At 37.7% G+C, this 21,318-nt stretch overlaps 1 protein-coding gene across 1 annotated transcript in view; it reads left to right on the forward strand.

Moving 5' to 3' along the window:
• The window catches only part of XIRP2 (xin actin binding repeat containing 2), a 154,364-nt gene extending 133,968 nt beyond the window's left edge, over positions 1-20,396 (forward strand). The window contains exons 5-9 of the mRNA XM_007056607.4: positions 5,940-6,047; positions 6,371-6,443; positions 7,262-7,395; positions 8,159-17,624; positions 20,302-20,396. Of these exons, the coding sequence (XP_007056669.3) occupies positions 5,940-6,047; positions 6,371-6,443; positions 7,262-7,395; positions 8,159-17,624; positions 20,302-20,396 (9,876 nt within the window). The remainder of the gene's footprint in view (positions 1-5,939; positions 6,048-6,370; positions 6,444-7,261; positions 7,396-8,158; positions 17,625-20,301) is intronic.
• Positions 20,397-21,318: the final 922 nt, after the last annotated feature.

The following is a 21,318-nucleotide window of genomic DNA, read 5'->3' on the forward strand; positions in this document are numbered from 1 at the left end:
AGCTTTCTCAAGATCATTGAATCAAACCTCGGACAAAATCTTTCAATTTGGATACAGATCTCAAAGTATAGATGAATCCAAAACTTTGATCCAAGATGGAAAACAACCCATTTCACTTATTTAACAGTTGTACTGAAGGTACTGTTACATATACATATTAAAATATTGTTACGATAACAAACTGCGTGGCTTTTTATTCAAAAATATGTAAGTGAAATATTCAAATAATATTCAACTATTTGTCTTCTTTTTTTCTTTTGCCACAAGCATCCTCCTGTTTCTTTTTTTTAATTTGAGTGTAACAGGGCCTCCTTGGTCCTGCTTCTGTCTCAGTTGACAAACTACGCAGAGACCCTTGTGCTGGTCCAACACCTTGTGCAGCTTATTTATAAAGGAGTCCCATCACCTTCATAACATATATAGCTCCTTTATCAAGCAAGGGAGGGAATCTCTCTCCCCCTCTTACTGCCTGCTTTCCCCTTTTTTCACTTCCTTCCTGTGCCTATTCGTGGGCTCTGGCTAATGGATTAATTAGCCGCCCTGCCCTGCCCCACCCACAAATTAGGCACAGCTCTGTTTAGTCAGCTTCAATCTGCTTTGCCTGATTAGAGTTGCTGTGAACAGAGTGCTGACTCAGGCTTTCATACCTTGCACTCTGTCACAATGAATTTAGTGCTTGTGAAAGTTGCCATATTAATGACACTGAAAACTAAAATCTGTGGTTTACCTACAAAATGGGGAGCAGCAGTGCCTGTGCCCCACACTGCCCGTGCATCTTCATTCTTGTTCTGGGGAGACCTTCATCAGGTAACACTACTTTTCACTCTTTGTGGCTAGTCATTCTTTCCCTTTTCTGATGAAATGGCTGAGAGGTGCCAGTTTTCGTGGTGGTCATGTGATATGGCTACACACACTGTCAGTCACACATGGAACCTTATCTTTAGCCTGGGAGTGGACATTGGGAGCACGATAAGCACACATCTTTCCTGGTCCATCCACCAACTAATCCAATAAGAGATCATGGTTTCCCCACTACTCCTGTTTGATTAGTTGAACCAGTCACAGTGATTTTCTCTTAAAGGTTCTTGTACACAGTGTACTCTAAAAATGCTCTAGAAACTCTAACTTTCCAACTGGATGACCAAAGTGCTGATGAGTAGGTAGAACAATATAACTGTATGGTAGCCACAACCACTGATGTTTTGGTCCCTAAATCTCCTACATCAACCCCATAGATCACTTTCATTCATTGACAACCCACATCATATGAACAATGAAAGCAGAACACTAACTCACTGTTGACAAAAAATCCAATCAGAATCCATTCAACAAAGGCACAAAGACTTCTTCAGGAATACACTACTGCCATGCTGGAAATGAAGAGAACCTCTTTGATTGTGCCTCAGAAGCTGCAAAGTCACAGCTTGCAGAATTGTTCTGTAAACTGGCTAATCAATCAAGACTGCATAATCGGAATGTCAGACACAAACACTTACTGCAGCAAAGAGCTCTCAGCCCACCTCACAGAAAGGATAAACTGAATATAAGCCAAACTCCCTGGGACTGAGGACACCAAACCAGAACAGAAAGCATCACCCTTTACTTAATTTGGCCCATTATGGAAGGAGAAGAAGCTCAGGACACTTGTAAAATGGATTCTTGTCCCGCCTGGCTAGTGAAAGCCAGTGACAAGCAGCTGGGCTAGTACTGGTGGATATGATCACTGCTTCTTTCAGAGAGAGGAACTGACTAACCTCCCTGAAGAATCTAATAGTCCACCTAGTCCTCAAGAAACCAACACTAATTCTCTCTCTTTCTGATTGCCCTGCCTAGGTAAAAGACTGAAAAAGATAGTTTAAAGAAAACTCCATTGACAGTCTCGTGAATTTACTTATGCTTTTACCTGTACGGGGCAATAGATTTGTACAGAGCTGTATCCTGGAATAAGTTTTTATTTTAATAAGATATGTATAAAATATTGATTTAGGTACCTGAACAGAGACTGAGTGGTGGGCACAACATGCAAATTAAGATAAATACCAACATGATTCAAATATGAATTGGTGAAAGGCTATATTTTCTAGTGTGGATCATCAAGCTATCCAGTCCTGTTTTCTTTTGGCAGATTTTCTCTTTCTCGAAAAAATAATTTTACTCTATAAAGTAATCCTTTCTTTTTCTGCCACAACACAGAGATGGGAAACTCCAAAAAATGTCAGATAAAAGGAAAAGGCAAACCTAGGTCCAAAGTGTACAACACAGACAATTACTGAAAAACAAATCTTGGAACATTTTACAACAGGATTCTGTGCCAGATATTGCAGCCCAGGGCCCTAAAATTGATGCATTGGCCACTAACATATAAAACTAGTGTAGCAATTACAGTTCTATTCAGTAATAGCATCTGAACACCTGAATAAAAATTCAGTCTCCTAGTGCAAATATATACAGACTTATGCTCATGTTTGCTTCCTCCTAAAGATTATTTTAATTTTTTTAACAATATTTAATATTTATACAACAGGAGTCTCTAGAGATCCTGATCTAGGTCGCATTGTGGTAGATGTTGTACATACACTTAAATAACACAATATCTTCCCCAGACAGCCCACAGGCTAAGATAATAAGATTTAACAGGTGGAAGGAACCAACAAAGAGAAGGGTGGAGGAGAATGAGAGGATGAAGTAACAGGGAAGTGAACATTGTGCATAATGAACAGCTGTCCCAACCTGCCGCATGATTAACCATTGTCTAGTTGGCAGTGTGTTAAAGGGGGCCCCAGATCACAGGGAAAGCCATCATCATAGTAGAAGGTGTTTTCACACCTAGCTCTAAAAATACTGACATTTTTCTCTACTGTTGTCTTCTGTGTCCCTGCACAGATGGATACCTGCAACTGTTCTCTCCTGATAGAATTATACGTGCTCTGACTGACACCTTTGTAACACTTTCAGCATCTTGGCCACAGCATTCATCCTCTTACTGTCGTGCACCAGTTCACAAATCCTTAAAGATTTCTAATATTCTTGTGGAGATGTGTATGGGTGAATCCCAAAGTTACTTGTGGTATTCCTTTGTCTCAATATTGGGTGAATTTGATATCATAACGTCATTACCGTTCTATGCCTTTCTCTACCAGCTGCTTTCAATGCATACTATTGATCTCTAGCACTTTTCAGCTTCTTTAGGTGTTCTTAGATGTCATGTCAGTTATGTATTTTAGACAATATTATTGTACCCTATAAAGCAAAGAAAAAAATCATCACTTTCTCATCTACTGTAATTTTACTCATGCCACAAGTTCTACCCCTGATCAGCAGTGTAGGCCTGGCTGAAACTTGGATTTTGGAAGTTAAGGGCACATTCATGCATAAAGAATCACAAACTGAGATCATCACACCATTCACTAGTTGTGAGTTCCCAAAGTCATAATAAGTTGTGAACATCCCACAGTTATGAATTGTTTACATACACAGACTATTGATCCTGTGCTATGCAATTCAAATTATTGCATCCTTGAAATTAGAAAGTATTTAGCCACTGTGAATAAAATATAATTTTAATAATGTACATCCCAGAAAGACAGACAAAGAAGTCATCTTCTCTTTGCAGGCATAACTCTAATCAGGCTAATGGGACAGTGTTAATATTAGGACTAGATTTAGCTGCAGCTGTACATTGGGTACAGTGGGGAGCACTGAATGGCATTCTGTAGAATGCTTCCCAGTGTGTTTGTGTGTGGAGCACAGCCCCTTAAGGGGTGAATTATACTCTCCCTGACAACGTATTGGTGGCCAGTACAGAGGGGTGGGTGGAACCATTGGTCTATCTATTTCCTGCTCCTTTTGACTGATTGTTCTGAGGAGCAGCATCTCTGTAGCAGCCCATGTGCTTCCCCAAGTGAAATTTCAACCAGCTTTTAAGCAAGCCATATAAAGGTAGGGAGTTCCCTCCTCCCCTTCCATCACCAATAGCCATGTAAGTACAGGGTCAAAATTTGGTCCTTAATGTTTAGGCTGCCTAAGATACTGTTAATTATAGCTTTACATAGCTATGGCTATTATTTTATGCCATTGTGACTTTTAGCAACATAGTAGCTATTTCATAAGCAGATATAAACGTTGCAGCAATGATGCTGTGATTAGGTTTGGTTTCTGACTACATTAAGCTTAATTATATTCCTTTTTAATACCTTTATACAATTCAAACAACATATAATGACAAACATCAACATATTTTGCATCTTATGATGAGTTTTTTCAATAATGAGATCTTGACTTACAGATCTAAAACACCCATGTCTAAATGCGAAGACATACATATATGTAAAATATAACTATTTGAGTGGAGGGCAAGATAGATCCCTAAATCTTTGCAAGTTGCCTCCCTTCAGCTTTGTGGGAAGCAAACACTGAAGCCTTTTTGTCTTTCTGGGAAGCTAACTCTCAAAACTGCTCTAATCAGAGAATGTTACTGCCTGGTGGATGGGGGGCGGGATTCATAAAGCCTATGATGGGGATGCAGGTAGCCTTTCTGCCATGGAGCCAGAGGTTCCTGGCAGCTCACCATGCAGCAGGGATTTGGGGGCCAATCAGCGGATCTTCCACTACATAGATTTCTCTGACATTCCTTCATGTAGGTGCAAGCTCCATGGAGGCTACCTTGGTCCTGAGGCAGGAGTAATAGCCATGGAATGGCTCTATTGCCATAAAGTGACTGAGTGCATGGAGCTGGGGAGGCAACTGTTACACTCATGGTTTATTTGGCTGGAAGCAGGTGCCAAGTTTGGAGATTTAGGAAGTCAGTAGCTCTCTATTCTTCAGAGTGCATATCTGCAGCCTCAGTTACACAACACAGCCTTGATTTGTATTCTCACTGAGCATTTGGGAGTTTCTTCTGAAGAAGGACTAGACACCTTTTTTTCCCCTTTAAATTGGAAGCTTAGATTCAGCAGAAACTAATGGGTGAGTCCCTCTTTTATGAAGGAGTTTCCTATTTGATATAGACAAATAGGTGAGTTGATTTGTCAAGCATAGATCGCAAAACATTCGAAAAACTTCCGCAAATGGATATAAATAATAATAGTTTGTACTTATGGAATGCTTTTCATCAGGAAGTCTCAAAGCATTTTATGAAGATTGTAAAATGGAAAGAATAATGTTTACCAGATAGGTAAATGAGGCACAGAGAAGTTAAGTGACTTGCACTAGGCCAGAAAGCAAGTCAGTAGCAGAATCTGGGATGAAACTGAATGTAACTGTCGCCATGATAGGCATCATAGACATTAATTTAGTTTACACAGATATAAAACTATCTCTCAAAACTTTCAGCCCTGTACTCAGTCTATTAGACCACAATTGTCTGTCTTTTCAAATATAAAAGCAGCACATATATTACATTGGATCTTCTGTTAAGACTGAAGGCAGAATGAGTCTGAAAGTGTCTATGCAGCCTCCATTTGTGCACATACAAACATGCAAATGCATTTACATGTGCACACATCTTTGTACACTCTCTCTTATGCAAAAACATTATAGAATGTACTGTAAAGTGCCTTTGGCCTGATTCCTACTAATAAGGAGTAACTGAGCTGCTATGCAGAGTCACCTTCATTAAAGCAGGATCAGCTTCCCATGCTCTCCTGGTCATCACTTTGCATCTTATGCTTATCCATGGAACTTTAGTACCTGCAGCTCAAACTCAGATTGCAGTAATGAAATGACAACATATGTTCTATTATATAACAAGGCCTGTCTTTGGTTGTTTATAGTTCTTATCCATATGAACTACAGTAATAATGGGAACCTGCTGAAAAATATATTTTTCAAACAATACTTTTTAAGTGATAACATTAGTGAAAAGCCATTCATAGGCAAACATTAAGTTTTTCAATTTATCATTAAACTGTTAATGTGTAATTACTTTTATTTGTCTTTAGGAGGTGAAAAGTAGTAGTCAGCTCACAGTATCAAGCAGCAGCAGAGAAGCTGAACAGAATGAAGTGACCTCCAAAGGAACTCAGTTGGAAGCCTTTCAAACAGAAGAGGTTAAGTGTATCAGTTAATAATTATGTCACCAGGCCACTGTACAGAGATGCTGATATTGGGACTGCATATTTGCTTTGCTTTTTAACTCTGTTAGCACTTAGTATAACAAGATCTCAATGTGCTAGTGGAAACTTCCCTGATTTTGTGGCAGGCAATCATTTTAAAATAAGTGTTTTATAAGTGTTGCTTCAATGTGTTGATTAATTGGGTTTTCATTCAGACTTTACCTTCATAAAACATTTGTTCTGAGTGTCTCCATGCAAATAGAAAACTTAGACATATTACACTAAATCCTGCATTAAAATTAAAATTTTGTCCACAGGTTTCTTGTGTTGAACAATCTACCCATCAGACAAGCAAGGCTTCTAATTTCACTCAACATATTGATGAAACAGGTAAGAAAATCAGGAAGATTTTAAGCAGGAGAATAAAGACTAAGAAATGACAAACAGCATATACACTTGGTCGCACAAAAATACCATTGTTCACAGTTGAATATGGGCCCAGTAATCCATTTCTGTTCAGCAAAACACACCCGTTGACTTTGATGGGATTTACATGTTTCAGAGTAGCAGCCATGTTAGTTTGTATCCGCAAAAAGAAAAGGAGTACTTGTGGCACCTTAGAGACTAACAAATTTATTTGAGCATAAGCTTTCGTGAGCTACAGCTCACTTCATCGGACGCATGCAGTGGAAAATACAGTGGGGAGATTTTATATACACAGAGAATATGAAACAATGGGTGTTACCATACACACTGTAGCACTTTATAAATGAGGTGGACTTTAAGCACATGTTAAATGATCTACTGACTTGGGGCCATGAAGAAAAGCCATTCTCCTAACATTTGTTAAAACAAAAACCCATTTATGCAAATGTTTGTAAATAGTGAATAACAACGGGTAAAATTAGGGTTGAAATAACAGCTCTGCAGAATATGAATAATGTTCTTGAAAGCTGATTTTTCAGTATTCAACCAGCTCTAGTCCTGACATTAACACGAGTTATACATTGCAAAACAATACGTGATATGTTACTCTTCAATTATTCTATGGTTTTCTGTGTTTTCATCAGAGTGATTCTGCAGTTCTGCAAGGTTGAGTGCAATTGGTTTAGTTTAATAATTTTTTTAAAAAAATAACTCACTGTTAGACAATTATAATAAAATACTAGGCTTAGAAAAACCCTTTTGTTCTTCTTTTCTTATTGCAGTAGTCAATGCAACTATGAATGAAGAAATCCCAAAGATTTCAACACAGTTTTTAAAACAGCACTTTGAAAAGACAGCCCAGGAAAAGGCTCTTCTCTCAGACAGGGAGACTGCAACACCTGCAAAGCTTACTAAGGTCTGTGGTTTTAATAAGGGGAATTTCTGTATATGCAGACCAGAAGTATTTAGGTTAGCCAGAATGTTGAAACATTGCCCTTTGTGCAATTGCTCAAATCTCAGCATACTCATATTTTGATCATTTAGTTGATTTTTAAAATAAATAACATTGTGGAAATTGTGGGAGCATGGATGGGTTTGGAAACTATTTACACATTAAGTAAGAAGTAATGAAAATTATATTAAGTAAATCTAACAAATATATTTATATTATATGATAAACACTGTTAAAAGTAAAGCTTTTTAAAAAAATTTTTGTTTTTCCATTGTCTTCCTGTGCTGCATGCAGTCTTCTCTCTCTCTCCTTTGACTCATGTAAAAAAAAAATAGTATTTTTCTTCAAAATTTTTGGTGGACATATTGGTTCATCAGAGGTAAATGCAGAGAATATCAATTTCATCAATGAATGGAACAAATATAAACTGCTGATAAATGATACAATGTGCGTTGGTTGCAGCAGAGAAAGCAAAGCTGCAAAATCACTGTGCATCTCTTTGAAATAAGTACATTACCTTCCTTATATAGGCTGTGTTAAAACAGCATGTTCCCTTTAGGCTCAATTCTACAAGGCTCTGAGCAACTCCTGGAGGTGCTGGGTCTCTTCAGCTCCCATTGCAATCCCATTGCTCAGCATCTTGGAGGACTAAGCCCTTTGAATAGAATGAATAAAAGTTGTGGTCTTAGAAATGATTTCTTTAAAATACTAATTTTGTCCCCTAAAGATTGAAAATGAGTTCCAAGAAACTGTATGGCCTTCTGCAGTGAGCTTCTCTTCTACTGCCACTGCTTCAGCAAGTAGAGTACACGAAACTTCTGTGACACAAAAAACAGAATATGGAACTGCTGCTGCTGTTACAGCTTACACCAACTCCCCTAAATATGGAAGCACAGAAGAGTTTCCCCCTCCTCCCCCACCAAACATACTACAAGTGCCATCAGAAATGAAAGAGTTTTCCCAGTCCCCTGAACCATCCACCTCTCCAGCAAAGCCCACAATCCCCAAAGATTTATATTCAAAGCAAAGAAATTTATATGAATTAAAACGTTTATACAAACATATTCACCCAGAATTAAGAAAGAATTTAGAAAAAGAATATTTTAATGAAGTTTCTGATATTGTATCTAGTAAGGTTGAAATAGGCAGCTATGTGTCAGGAGATGTACAGCAAACTAGATATGTCTTTGAAAACACTCGTAATAGCCCTCAAAAGTGTATGAGCCCTGAGAGAGAATACCTAGAATGGGATGAAATCCTAAAAGGAGAGGTTCAGTCTATGAGATGGGTCTTTGAGAACCAGCCTTTGGATTCAATCAAAGATGAATCTCCTGAACTGAGCAACATTAAAAGCATAGCAGATCAAGAAATCATTGCAGGTGGAGATGTAAAATATACTACCTGGATGTTTGAAACACAACCGATCGATGCCCTGGGTACACATTCTTCATACTCTGCAGAAAATACCGACAAAATTCCAGATTTATCTAGAGGAGATGTCCGCACAGCCACGTGGATGTTTGAAACCCAGCCATTAGATTCAATGAATAAAATTCATCATGACAATGAACAAGATGAAACTTTCATTAAAGAAATTACCGGAGGTGATGTCAAAACTGTGAGGTACATGTTTGAAACCCAGCATCTGGATAAGCTTGGGCAGCTACACTCAGTGGATGAAGTTAACTTGCTGCAGCTCAAATCTGAGCTTAAAGAGGTTAAAGGAGATGTGAAGAGAAGCATAAAGCATTTTGAAACTCAACCAATGTACGTTATTAAAGACATCTTAGGTCAAATATTGGAGATTAAAACTGTTCACCGAGAAGACATTGAAAAAGGAGATGTTAGAACAGCACGCTGGATGTTTGAAACGCGGCCCCTAGATATGATTAACAAAGATTCTGTGGAAATTAAAGTTGTTCGTGGAATCTCTATGGAGGAAAGCATTAAAGGTGGTGTGCACAAGGCAAAGTGGGTGTTTGAAACACAACCTTTGGATACTATCAAGGAGGACTCAGAAGTATCTGTTACTAAGAAGGAAGCTATTCTAGGGGCTGATGTCTGTAGAAAATGCTGGATTTTTGAGACTCAGCCTCTCGATACCCTAAAAGATAATGATGACCCAACTCATCTGCCACCTGAAGAAATAATAGGAGGTGATGTAAGCACTACTAAACACTTATTTGAAACACTACCAATGGATGCTTTAAAGGATAGCCCAGATATTGGTAGGCTTCAAAAGGTGGTTGCCACTGAGGAAGAAAAAGGTGATGTGAGACATCAAAAATGGATTTTTGAGACTAAACCTCTTGAACAGATTAGAGAAGAACGAAAGGAATTTATAACAACAGTGAAACTTGAAGAAGTTGACAGAGGAGATGTGAGTAGCTACAAACATATATTTGAATCAAGCAATTTAAGTAAATATGATGAATCACATAAAATCCATGTGGAAGGAATAAGGAGAGGAACTGTAGAGTTGAATAAAGCTCTTTTTGAAACAACTCCATTATACGCAATTCAAGATAGTCTTGGGAAATATCATGAAGTTAAAACAATTCGACAAGAAGAAGTTTTAAGAGGTGATGTAAGAAGCTGCAGGTGGCTGTTTGAAACAAGGCCTGTTGACCAATTTGATGAGAGCATTAAAAAAATCCAGATTATCAAAGGAATATCTTCACAAGAAGTAGAATCAGGTGACGTGAAAACAGCTAAATGGTTGTTTGAAACTCAGCCTCTTGATTCTATTAAATATTTTAACAATATGGAAAGCGAAGAAAGTAAAACAGAACAGACTACAGACATTATTAAAGGAGATGTAAAAATGTGTAGATGGCTGTTTGAAACTCAGCCAATGGAATCACTGTATGACAAGGTTGAGATAGTGACTGACAGTGAAGAGGTACATAAAGGAGATGTCAAAACCTGTACTTGGCTCTTTGAAACCCAGCCGCTTGATGCAATAAAAGATGAATCAGAAACAAGAGTAAAATTACACACTGTGAATCAGGAGGATATTCAAGGAAGTGATGTCAGTACAGCATGTTTCCTTTTTGAGACAGAAAATCTAGAAAATATACAAGGAGAAGAAGAAAAGGAATTCAAACGAGTAGTGGAAATTGATATCCAGCCTGGGGATGTTTCCACCATGAAATATAAATTTGAAAACCAGTCACTAGATTCCATACATTTCAGTTCAGAGGAAGTTTTGGAAAAACTTAAAACTGTACAAAGTGAAGATATACAGAAAGGAAATGTTCTACATTGCCGATGGCTTTTTGAAAACCATTCTATTGATGCAATAAAAGAGAACCAAGAAGATGGTAGATTAGTCAGAACAGTTACAGATATACACGGTGGGAACGTAAGAAAAGGCTGCTTTATATTTGAGACATTTTCGTTAGACCAGATTAAAGATGGATCTGCACATACCACCACCAAGAAAACTATTAGTGAAGAAATAACAAAAGGAGATGTGAAAAACTACAGAATGCTGTTTGAAACCCAGCCACTTTATGCAATTCAAGACAAAGAAGGGTATTATCATGAAGTGACAACAGTTAAGAAGGAAGAAGTGATTCATGGAGATGTACGTGGGACTAGGTGGTTGTTTGAAACAAAACCTTTAGGATCTATTAATGAATCAGATAATGTGTATGTTATTAGAGCTGTCACCCAGGAAGATATTCAGAAAGGAGATGTGAGCTCTGTCAGATACAGATTTGAAACACGACCACTCGACAGAATTTCAGATGATGAAAAATTAATTGTGCCCACTATTGACAATGTCCAAGGTGGTGATGTGAAGGCCAACAAACAATTATTTGAGTCTGAAAGACTCAATAAAGGCATGTATGTAAGAACAGTAAGTGTCAGTGAAATCCAACGGGGCAATGTTAAAACTTCCACTTGGTTATTTGAAACACACACTGTAGATGAGATTAGAGGAGAAGGGTCAGAGTATAAAGATGTCAAGACAGTCACAAAGGAAGATGTGCAAGAAGGTGATGTTCAGCATGCTGTGTGGCTTTTTGAAAACCAGCCTTTAGATTCCATTAAGGAAACTGATGAAAGTGAAATAAAAATAACCAGGGAAGAAATTCCTCAGTCAGATGTAAAGACAACAACATGGCTTTTTGAAACGACACCTTTCCATGAATTTAATGAAAATAAGGTTGAAAAGCAAGAAATTATAGGGAAAAGTATCAAAGAAACTTTAACAGAACTTTACTCTCACAAAGTCATTGAGTATCATGGAATTATCCTTGAGGAAGATGAAATTGGAGATGTCAGAATGGCAAAATATAAACTAATGAATCAAGAGACTCCTAAAATACAAAAGGAAGAGATTATTAGAGGGGATCTAGGAAACATAATGATGAACCTGTTGTCCAAAAGAAGCAGTACCAAAAGAGAAATTACAATAAATGAAGATGAAAAGGGCAATGTCGATTTGACCAAAGCTCAATTATTGACCAGATCAACAGATGTTCATGTTGAAAAAGAAGAGATAGTGAAAGGTGATATACAGCAAGCTATAAAAAACCTGTTTAGTCAGGATAGTTCTGTAAAACGAGGAATTTTAATTCAGGAAAATGAGAGAGGTGATATTAACATGACACTCTATTCTCTCCTTCACAAAAGGGCTGACAATAAAATCCAGCATGATGAAGTGATAGGTGGTGATGTGAAACATACTATTCACAACCTTCTGTCTTCCACAATGAATAATGAAATATCCCAAAGAGCTAAAATAGATGATTCAGAGAGAGGCAACGTTCAGTTTTTCACAACATGCATAGAATCCGGAGCTTTGGATTATCTGAAACTACTTCAGACAGGGTCAATTGAAACAATTACAACCAGGAAACAGGAGGAGGAGGAGGAGGAGGAAATAATTGGTGGTGATGTAGAAGGCACAAAGCTGTTACTAAAGAAACAGAAGTTTCAGATTCAACGTACAGTTAATGAAACTGACATCATTCCTGGAGATGTGGCTAATGCAGTTAAAATTTTTATGACAGAGCCACAAAATACATCTTGTCATGTACGTAAACAAGATATTATAAAAGGTGATTTGAAAGCAACTTTAAATTCCCTCAGTCAGGCCATAAATCAGACAACAGTTATAGAAAAGGAAGAAATTATAAAAGCCGACATTCTCACAATACTGAAGTCTCTTAAAGAATCAGCCTATCAACTGAAAGAAACAGAGAAGCCTGATGTCATCCCTGGTGATATTAAGCAGGCCATTGAGTCCCTTGAAAAAGAAATAACCACAAAAACTGAAGTTCTGAAAAAAGAGGTTGTTCGAGGTGACCTTGAGTCAACATTAAGATCTTTAAAAGAAGCTCAGAAGTCTTTCAAGCGAGTAGACACAGAAGATGTAATCAGAGGAGATATTCAGACTGCTGGACAAAACATCCTAGAAGACTCTGCAGAAAAGAAAATGGTACAGCTTCAAGTAAGTGGTCATGGAGATATAAAAAGCACCATCCAGACACAGGATATAGCCAAGCACCAAAGTAACAGGTCACATAATCTGCAAAAGAATGTTAAATCTGTCCATGAACATCATGAGGAAAAACATGCTGAAAATGAGACTTTCCTCAAAGAAGGTAGACAAGGTAACAGAAAGATCCATTTAGAACAAGAACAGAGCACTGAGTCAATTGATGTAGATAAAAAACATTTGGAAAGTTTATCTAATTCTCAACACATGGTCATCAAAAAAGTGGATGAATCAAAGGATAAAAGCAGAGTCCAGGGCAATGTAAAAAAAGAAGCAAAACATGTGACCAGCCAGTCTTCTTTCCGTGGTAAAGTTAAGAGAGACGTGAGAACAGAGAAATCAGAGACATGTAGAGCTTTGAAAAAGGACAGCACCACCAGTGGTGTGCAGTCCATAGAAAAAATAGCTGAAAAGAAACAGAATCTACTTCATGAGCATAAAGACAATGAATATTCCAACCTAAGCTGTCAGAAGGGGACAACACAAAAGGCAAAAATGTCAACTGATGTTGACTGCTCCAAATCCAGAACTACACGACAACCAATTAAAATGCCAGCTAGTGGGATTTCTAAGGCCCCTGGCCATTTTCTAAAGCAAGAAACAAAACAAGCTCAGCATTCTAGAGACGTTTTTGCAGAGAATGAAATAAACGTTCAGCTGGGGCAAGCTGTAGTTTCCATGACAGCAGAACAGAATATAAACAACAAACAAGAAGTAAAAGTCACACAGGAAGTACTCAATAAATTTAAAGAAACTGAAAGGAAGCAAAAGAGAGATGTTCATCAGAAAAATAAGAAACCTGTAGGACAGTTTATAGGAAAGACTAAAGTGGAACCTGCTAAATCAGAGTTCCAATTTGCAGTGAAAAATCCTGTAAATCCAGCCAAGAATGCTGTGGGGAAAGATAAGCCAGAAATAGATTCCTCATCTACTCCACCACCATCACCCCCTCCTCCTCCACCACCACCATCAGTAGCATCATCTGAAATTGAATTTCCTCTGCCACCTCCTCCACCTCCATTAATGATGCCATCTGATAGACATATGTTTTCTTCACCTCCATCACCTATCGACAAGACCAAAACTGAGTTTGATCATTTTCCTCCTCCCCCACCACCGATAGATGACAAATCTGAAAGTGAGTTTCTGCCCCTTCTCCCTCTACCGCTCCCGCCCCCACCCCTGGTGATTTTTCCTACTTCTCAACCAAAGCAAAAGAAAGAACATTTTCCAAAATATCCAGAACAGTCACTGCCTGAGCCACTGCAATTTAATGCTCGGGCTAAAACATCATCAGGTAAACCAGCTGGGGTTCCATCTTCAAATAAATTCCCCAAAATGCAGCCTTCTAAGGGGCTAGACATTAACAAGTCTAAAACGCCTCCGAAAATTGAACTAACTGTTCTTCAGACACACAGAGAAATGGATATTACCACAGCAGCAGGAGAAAGCAAAAATTCCACAGCTCTGGTGAATGTGGTTAGCTATGAACAGAAACAGGAGACAACTGATACAAAAACAGAAGGGGTAAAAAGGCCATCATCTGTTTCAGAAGTGATTAATCCTCCACCCAAAGCTCTGCAAGAGACACCGCTGGCCAAGAAAAGAGTGGTCTTTCCTCTTAAAAGATCTCCTTCCCTTCCAGCAGAGCCAACACAAATAAAACCGAAACCTTATGTCAGAAAATTTAAAACCCCTTTAATGATTGCTGAAGAAAAATATAGACAGCAAAGGGAGGAGATGGAGAAAGTGCAAGTCAAAAGATTTTGTCATGAGACTGCCAGAACAAACAGTGAGACTTGGGGAAGTCCAGTTCAAACAGAGTCAGTAAATTGTGTACCATTTCAAAAATCAAGCAAGCAGGATCAAACTCCTATACAAGGTTCAGTTCCCTCTGTAACTCCACAAAAAACGACACCCTCTGATTCTGACTTTCAAGTCAGTTTACAAGCAACAGGATCTCGAGGTAAACAACTCTCTGCATCATTAATAGTATCATCAGCTACTGAGCAGCTTCAAAACATTTTAGAAACCTCAGCAGAAGATCATATTAGAAAAAAAGTACCACAAGGTTCAAAGGATCTTACAAAACATAATTTATCTTGTCAAATGGAACAAATCCATCAAGAACATACTTTGCATAAGGCAGAGCAGCTGAAGACTGTGGAGCAGTTGCACATGTCCAAAAATAAAATTATCTCTCCTCATTTCAAAGTTAAAACTATCAAGCTTCCAATTGTAGATCAAAGCTTACATGAAACACACAAAGATTCTGAGACTCACAAAAAACAACAGGAAACTAATGTTCAAAATGTTGTCAAACAACAAAATCGGGAAAAACAGAGAGAAGACATAAGTACTAACGCTAGGAAAAAACAAAGTGTTGCAAAAGAATATCACCAGAAGCATGTTGATGGAAAGGTGCTGAGAGAAAAAACACCTTTAGAACACATAGAGAATATGCAAGAAGTAAGCCAAAAAGATGGCAGTCAAGTGAAACAAAAATTAGTTAATGAGAAAGAAACAGAAAAAGGAGAATTCAAGCATGAGAAAGTCTCAATGGCTAAAGTAGTAAATCAGGGCCAGGTACTAGTTTGTCCAAAAGAAGAAAAAGTAACAATTCCAGAAAAACAAGATCAGTTTAAGAATAAATCAACAGAGAAAATAGTCAAGCAAAACGTAATTGATACACGTCATGACTCACAGACTCAAATTGTTGAGCAAAATAATGTGTGTGTTTCTGAAAATAAAGATCAAAATAAAAAGTTATCCCAGCAATATAATAGTCTGCAAGAAAGCGAATGTGTCAAAGACAAGGGCATACAACTAAAACAAGTCCTTATGAAGAAGACAGATCCAAAACAAAAGACTACCCAGAGCAAACCTTTATTTTCTCCTCCATCAAAAGGATCTCAGCTGAACGATGAAAAATTTGCAGTAGATATATTAGAATTCTTAAGGAAACGGGAGGAACTGCAGCAAGTTTTGTCAAGAGTGAAACAGTTTGAAGCTGAGCCAAATAAAAATGGTATGAAAGCATTTCAGACATTTTTAAATAATATCCCAGTATGGCTTATAGACCAAGAAAGAAAGAAAAATATAGTTCATATTGCAACAGAAAATAATTTTAAAAGGATGACAGAAGAGCTATCAAATATTAAAGATCAAGCAGTCAAAATACTAGCCTCATGTGAAGACACAATCCAGACAGCTATGATGGCCACAAAAACAGTGAAATCCAGAAATGACTCTGTTAGTTCTGGAGGCTTGTCACAGAAAATATCAAAAATCAGCATTGGCTCCAACAGAAGAGATTCACATCAAATGAAAGAGGTTATAAAAGAAGAATCAGTGCACCATGAAATTATACAGCAGTCCAATGGAATCAAACAGACAGAATTTAGAACTTCTTCTCAAGCCTTAAAAATGCGATCGCCATCACCTACTTATATAACAATTGAATCTAAACGGACAGAATCTCCTCTGAAGGAAGCACTCTCTTCATCTTCCATCCAGAGAGAAAATATTCCTGTTCCTCCTCCACCACGCAGATCTGCAACACCAATATCTACAATTCGAAGGCCAGCCTCTTCCCCCTCTCCTCCAAGGAGCCGTTCTGAACAACTGGCCAAACTGAAAGGCACCACAGCAAAGCTATCTCAAGGAGTAACTCAACACTGGTCAGTAACACCAGTTCCAGTTGTAGAAAAAAGATCAGAGATTGTTAAATCTCCTGCAACTCTTCGTAGACAAATTAAGATTGAAACACATGCTATGATGGAGCCTTTATCCTCAGCAACGATAAATGAATCTCAAGTAACTGCTGGTACAGTAAAAGACATAAAAGAAACATGTGAAGAAAATAGAAAAGCAGAGAAAAACAACAACGACACGCACCAAGATCCAGTAAACATTCCAGAATGCTTAAAGCCACATACAGTAAGTTTTAAGGTCCCTAAAATTGACCAGTCAGGGCTTACTCGTAGGTTTGAAGCATCTGAGCAAATAAGACATACAAAAAAGGAACCAGTCACAGTAGTTGAAAGAATAGACTATGAGAGTGTAGATGAAATGGATATGTTATTAGGGAAATCAGAGGACAATCCAGGATTTGATGTGAAATCAAAGAAAAGAGTTTTTGAAAGGGGTGGAATGAATAGCAAAATAAAACAAGACAGACACACATTTAGCAAGGATGAATTTGAACTGACATCTCTGGAGAATCAAAAGCAAAAAGATACCTTCAGAAACTCTCCTTCTCGGCAGCCAAGAGACCCAAAGAGAGGTATATCTTATAAACAAAAGCAATGTGAAGATAAAGAGCACTCATTTGAACCCCTGGTTTGCTTGGAAGCAAAGTGTCATACTGACCATGCTTCTGGTCTGGGTAGATTTGCCAACACAGTCACTGAATCAAGGATTGCCACCTCTACATCACAAAGTGCTGATGGTGTGCAGTCAGGATTTGGCTTCAAGCATGCACCTCCAACATATGAAGATGTAATCTCAGGACACATTTTGGATATTTCTGCTGATGATTCACCAGAAGAACTATTAAGGAATTTTCAGAAGACGTGGCAGGAAAGTGAAAGAGTGTTTAATAGTCTTGGCTACAGTGTCTCAGATACTTCTGAAGCTGAAGTGAAAAGTAGCTTCCACCAGGAATCAGCATTTATCAGTGGTAAATAAGCATGCAAAGTGTGAAGAAACCTTAACAACTTTTTTAAAAAAGTGATTCAACCTCAGTATATTGTGCAATTAATGAAAAGTGTGTTTATAATCAAAGAACAAAGTAACATAAAACTAACAAAACTTTTCCTCACTTTTGCTCTCTCTTTTTCTCTCAGCAATCTTTAATCATTTTCCCTTTCCAAACGCTTTAAGTGATGTGCTGAGTGTGTGACTAACAAATACTGATATGTAGCGTTTTAAGGACTTTCTTGCCAAGGTAAATATTGCATTTGAATTAGTATTGGAACAAAAATATGTATAGAATGCATTTCATTTCTTACACAGCAAATAGCTGGCATTGTGCTTTTAACTGAGATAAATAGTTAAGTGACTTCTGTGTTTGCATGCAATCAAACATAGCGATAATGGTATAACAATCTGCATGTTTTATATGCATCTGTTCTAAGTTTGCTAAATCACAAAACTTGAATTTGAACAAAATGAATTTTGTTTAGGGTAGGTTTTAATTAAATGTGTGCAAAAGTAAAGAAGTTTACAAAATTTAATGTGAAAACTTTTGCTATTTCTTGTTGGGCAAATTCATACTCTTCTGAAATTTTATCTTGCATTGAAATACACAAAAATGCAAAAGTCACTTTCACACTACTGTCCATTGTTTGGAGGGAAATATCCCCTTCCTCTCTCTTCTCTAAGGGCCCTGCCACTCTCTGAGACACTTCCTTCTCCCACAGAGGCCTGGGTCCCCGTGGCTTCAGTGCTCCATCCAGGCCTGGGAAAATGAATCAAAAATGTCTTCACTGCACAGTTAATTTGGGGTCTTACTTGTATTTTAGCCCAACCTTCTCTACCATCCACACAGAAAAACCACTGACCCAAATTTGGAGCTGCTTTAAGTTAATTATATTATATTGCAGTGTAGTTGCTCACACCCATGCTAGGATACTATGGTGCTCAGACAGGATACCTGCCCCCTGGGTTAACTGCACAATGAAGACATAGCCTTAGTACACTCACTGTCTCTAGCTTAGGTATATATTTCTAAGGCAGAGGGTATATCTACACTTGGTGTGATTCCCAGCTCGAGGAGGCATACACAGGCTAGCTCTGATTGAGCTAGTGTTCTGAAAACAGAGTATAGCAGCAGCAGCATGAGTGGTGGGAAGGGCAAGCCACTCTGAGTACATACCTAGCATCTTGGACCGGTACATACTTGGGGCGGCTAGCCCCTCCCACCACTCTGCCGCCATAGCTAAGCTCTATTTTTAGCCTGTTAGCTCACAGCTAGCATGGGAATGTCTCCTGAGCTGGGAATCACACAACCCAGTTCCTCGTGTGGACATCCCTTAGACAGTCAGGGAACCTGTCAAAATACTGTGTGAGTTCAACCATGTGCCTTCCCCTCAGGCTAACAACAGGAAACTAAATCCAGACTGTACTGCAAAGAGTGGTTTGAAATTTTCAGGGACATGAGTACAAAGATAACTTCACAATCAACTTTGATTAGTCTATTCACTTATGGGGAAAATTTTGCATTCAGGTAATTTCTAAGCAAATTTTGAAGATTTTTAATTTCTCCTTGGATTTTTGCACAGCTCTAGGAGATATAGGCACAGTTGTGTATTCTACACTGCTATTCTGTCTTGATTTAGGAATTGCTATAAAATCAATACTAGCAGGCAAATACAAATAATATAACAGTAGAGCGGGCCACATTCTCTGTTGGTGTAAATGGGTGCAGAACTCTGTTGATAATGGAGCAGCACCATTTATATCAGCAGAGAATTTAGCCCACTATAATGCTGTATTATTTGTATTTGCCTGTTAGCATGGATTTTATAGCAATTCATAAATCAAGACAGAATAGCAGTGTAGCTTTCTGCAGACTGTCTGTTAACTCCGTCTCTTCCTGCCCCTCACCTTCCTGAAATAAACTTTCTACTGGTGCTTTGTACTTCGGAGTATAGCTAGTTTCCTTTACAATCAATTATGCTTCATAAAAGAAAGGATTTGATATAATTAGCTAATATCAGTATTGTAGCTAATTCTCTCTTGCAAATTAACTGAACAAAACACCAGCCATGAACATGAAAACTGTAAAAAGCTCAAATAATTATATCCCTATCATATTTGCAACGTATGTGCTTGTAGTTTTCAGGTTAATGCAGTAATGAAGTTCCTTGATGTGCTTCTGGCATAATTAATCAAAGCTTTCTAATCACAGTTTCAAACATTCACCCTCTGCTTATATATCTCTAAATGACATTGCAGATTCAAAGAGGTGCGTTCTATATAAACATACTCAGTCCAACTTAACATTCCTTTTTATGATACCATCTCACTTTAAGAAACAAATGTTTATTACATACAAAGGGCCAAATTCTGCTTGGCTTCCTGAAGTCCTATTCAAATTCATGAAACTACTCACCAGAAAAAGTAAACAGGATTTTGCTTGCAAAGTATTACAATTAGTTGAATTATAGTTTATCCCTAAAATCTGTAGATTACTTATCAATTCATGGATGAACTGACAAAAATCAATCAGCTTTGCAGCTTTCCATATAAACCATTCATTTTGTGCATGGACTGATAAAGTGACATCTTTTAGAAATACATTCTAACACATGGCTGAGGACCGATATATGACCTTTATAAAATATTATTTCTAGAAACTGCAACTTCAGGAAAAGGAAACATGCATACTTTGTCAAAAGAAGGTTTATCCAATGGAATGTCTAGTTGTCAACAAGCAAATCTTTCATAAATCATGTTTCCGATGTCACCACTGCGGCAGTAAGTTAAGGTAAGGAGGAACTACCAATTCATTCACAAAACATCTGCTTTTGAGGTCCAAGTACTGCTGTAACTGGAACCCTGTTCCTATCAGTGCTAACCAGCAGATAGAGCTTTGGATCAGAAGTCAAGAGAGCTGGAAGCTCTTCCAGGCAAGGATTATAGATCTGATCCTGTACTTCAAATGTCAATAGGAATTTTTCCCTTTACCTCATTGGGAGCAGGATCCAGGCCTAAGTAAACATACACATGAATAAATCCTATCATCCCAGAAAAGGGCTGAGGTGTGCTAATAGAGAAGTGAAGAGAAGCTTGGATGGTACTGCATGTTTTCCACCTGTTCTGTAGGAAAATAAAGAGGACTTCAGTGGTTGTCACATACATTAGCAACTGTCATGAACTTTAAAAAAGCATAAACATAAAGTGCTAGAGATCATTCCTCTTAGCAGCCTATACTTTCATTAAGTTTAGTCCATTTACTGTAAAGTGTTTCTACAGCTGTAGGAAATAATCATCTATATATTTTAATTATTATTTTTATGATATAAAAGTGAGGTTCTTGCTACCAAAAATTTTAGTTTTTATAGGAATTTACAATACATAAAGTTTCAGATACTAAAGATCCTTTTTTTGGTGAGACCCATATATTAAAATTAAAAATAAATGTTATTTTTCTTTGCTAAAATATACATAAAGATATCTATAGATACTGTAATTTTTGAGTACTTATCAGGTCAACTAAAATAGAATATTCTTGGTGTATTTATTCTTGGTAGATCTGTAGATGCTATCAAACAACTTTTCTTCCATTTGACAGCTTGGGAAATTATGCATCTCTCCATGGACAAGCATACTGTAAACCCCATTTTAAGCAACTTTTCAAGTCTAAAGGA

This window comes from Chelonia mydas, chromosome 11 (assembly GCF_015237465.2).
Source record: "Chelonia mydas isolate rCheMyd1 chromosome 11, rCheMyd1.pri.v2, whole genome shotgun sequence".
NCBI classification, from domain to species: domain Eukaryota; kingdom Metazoa; phylum Chordata; order Testudines; family Cheloniidae; genus Chelonia; species Chelonia mydas.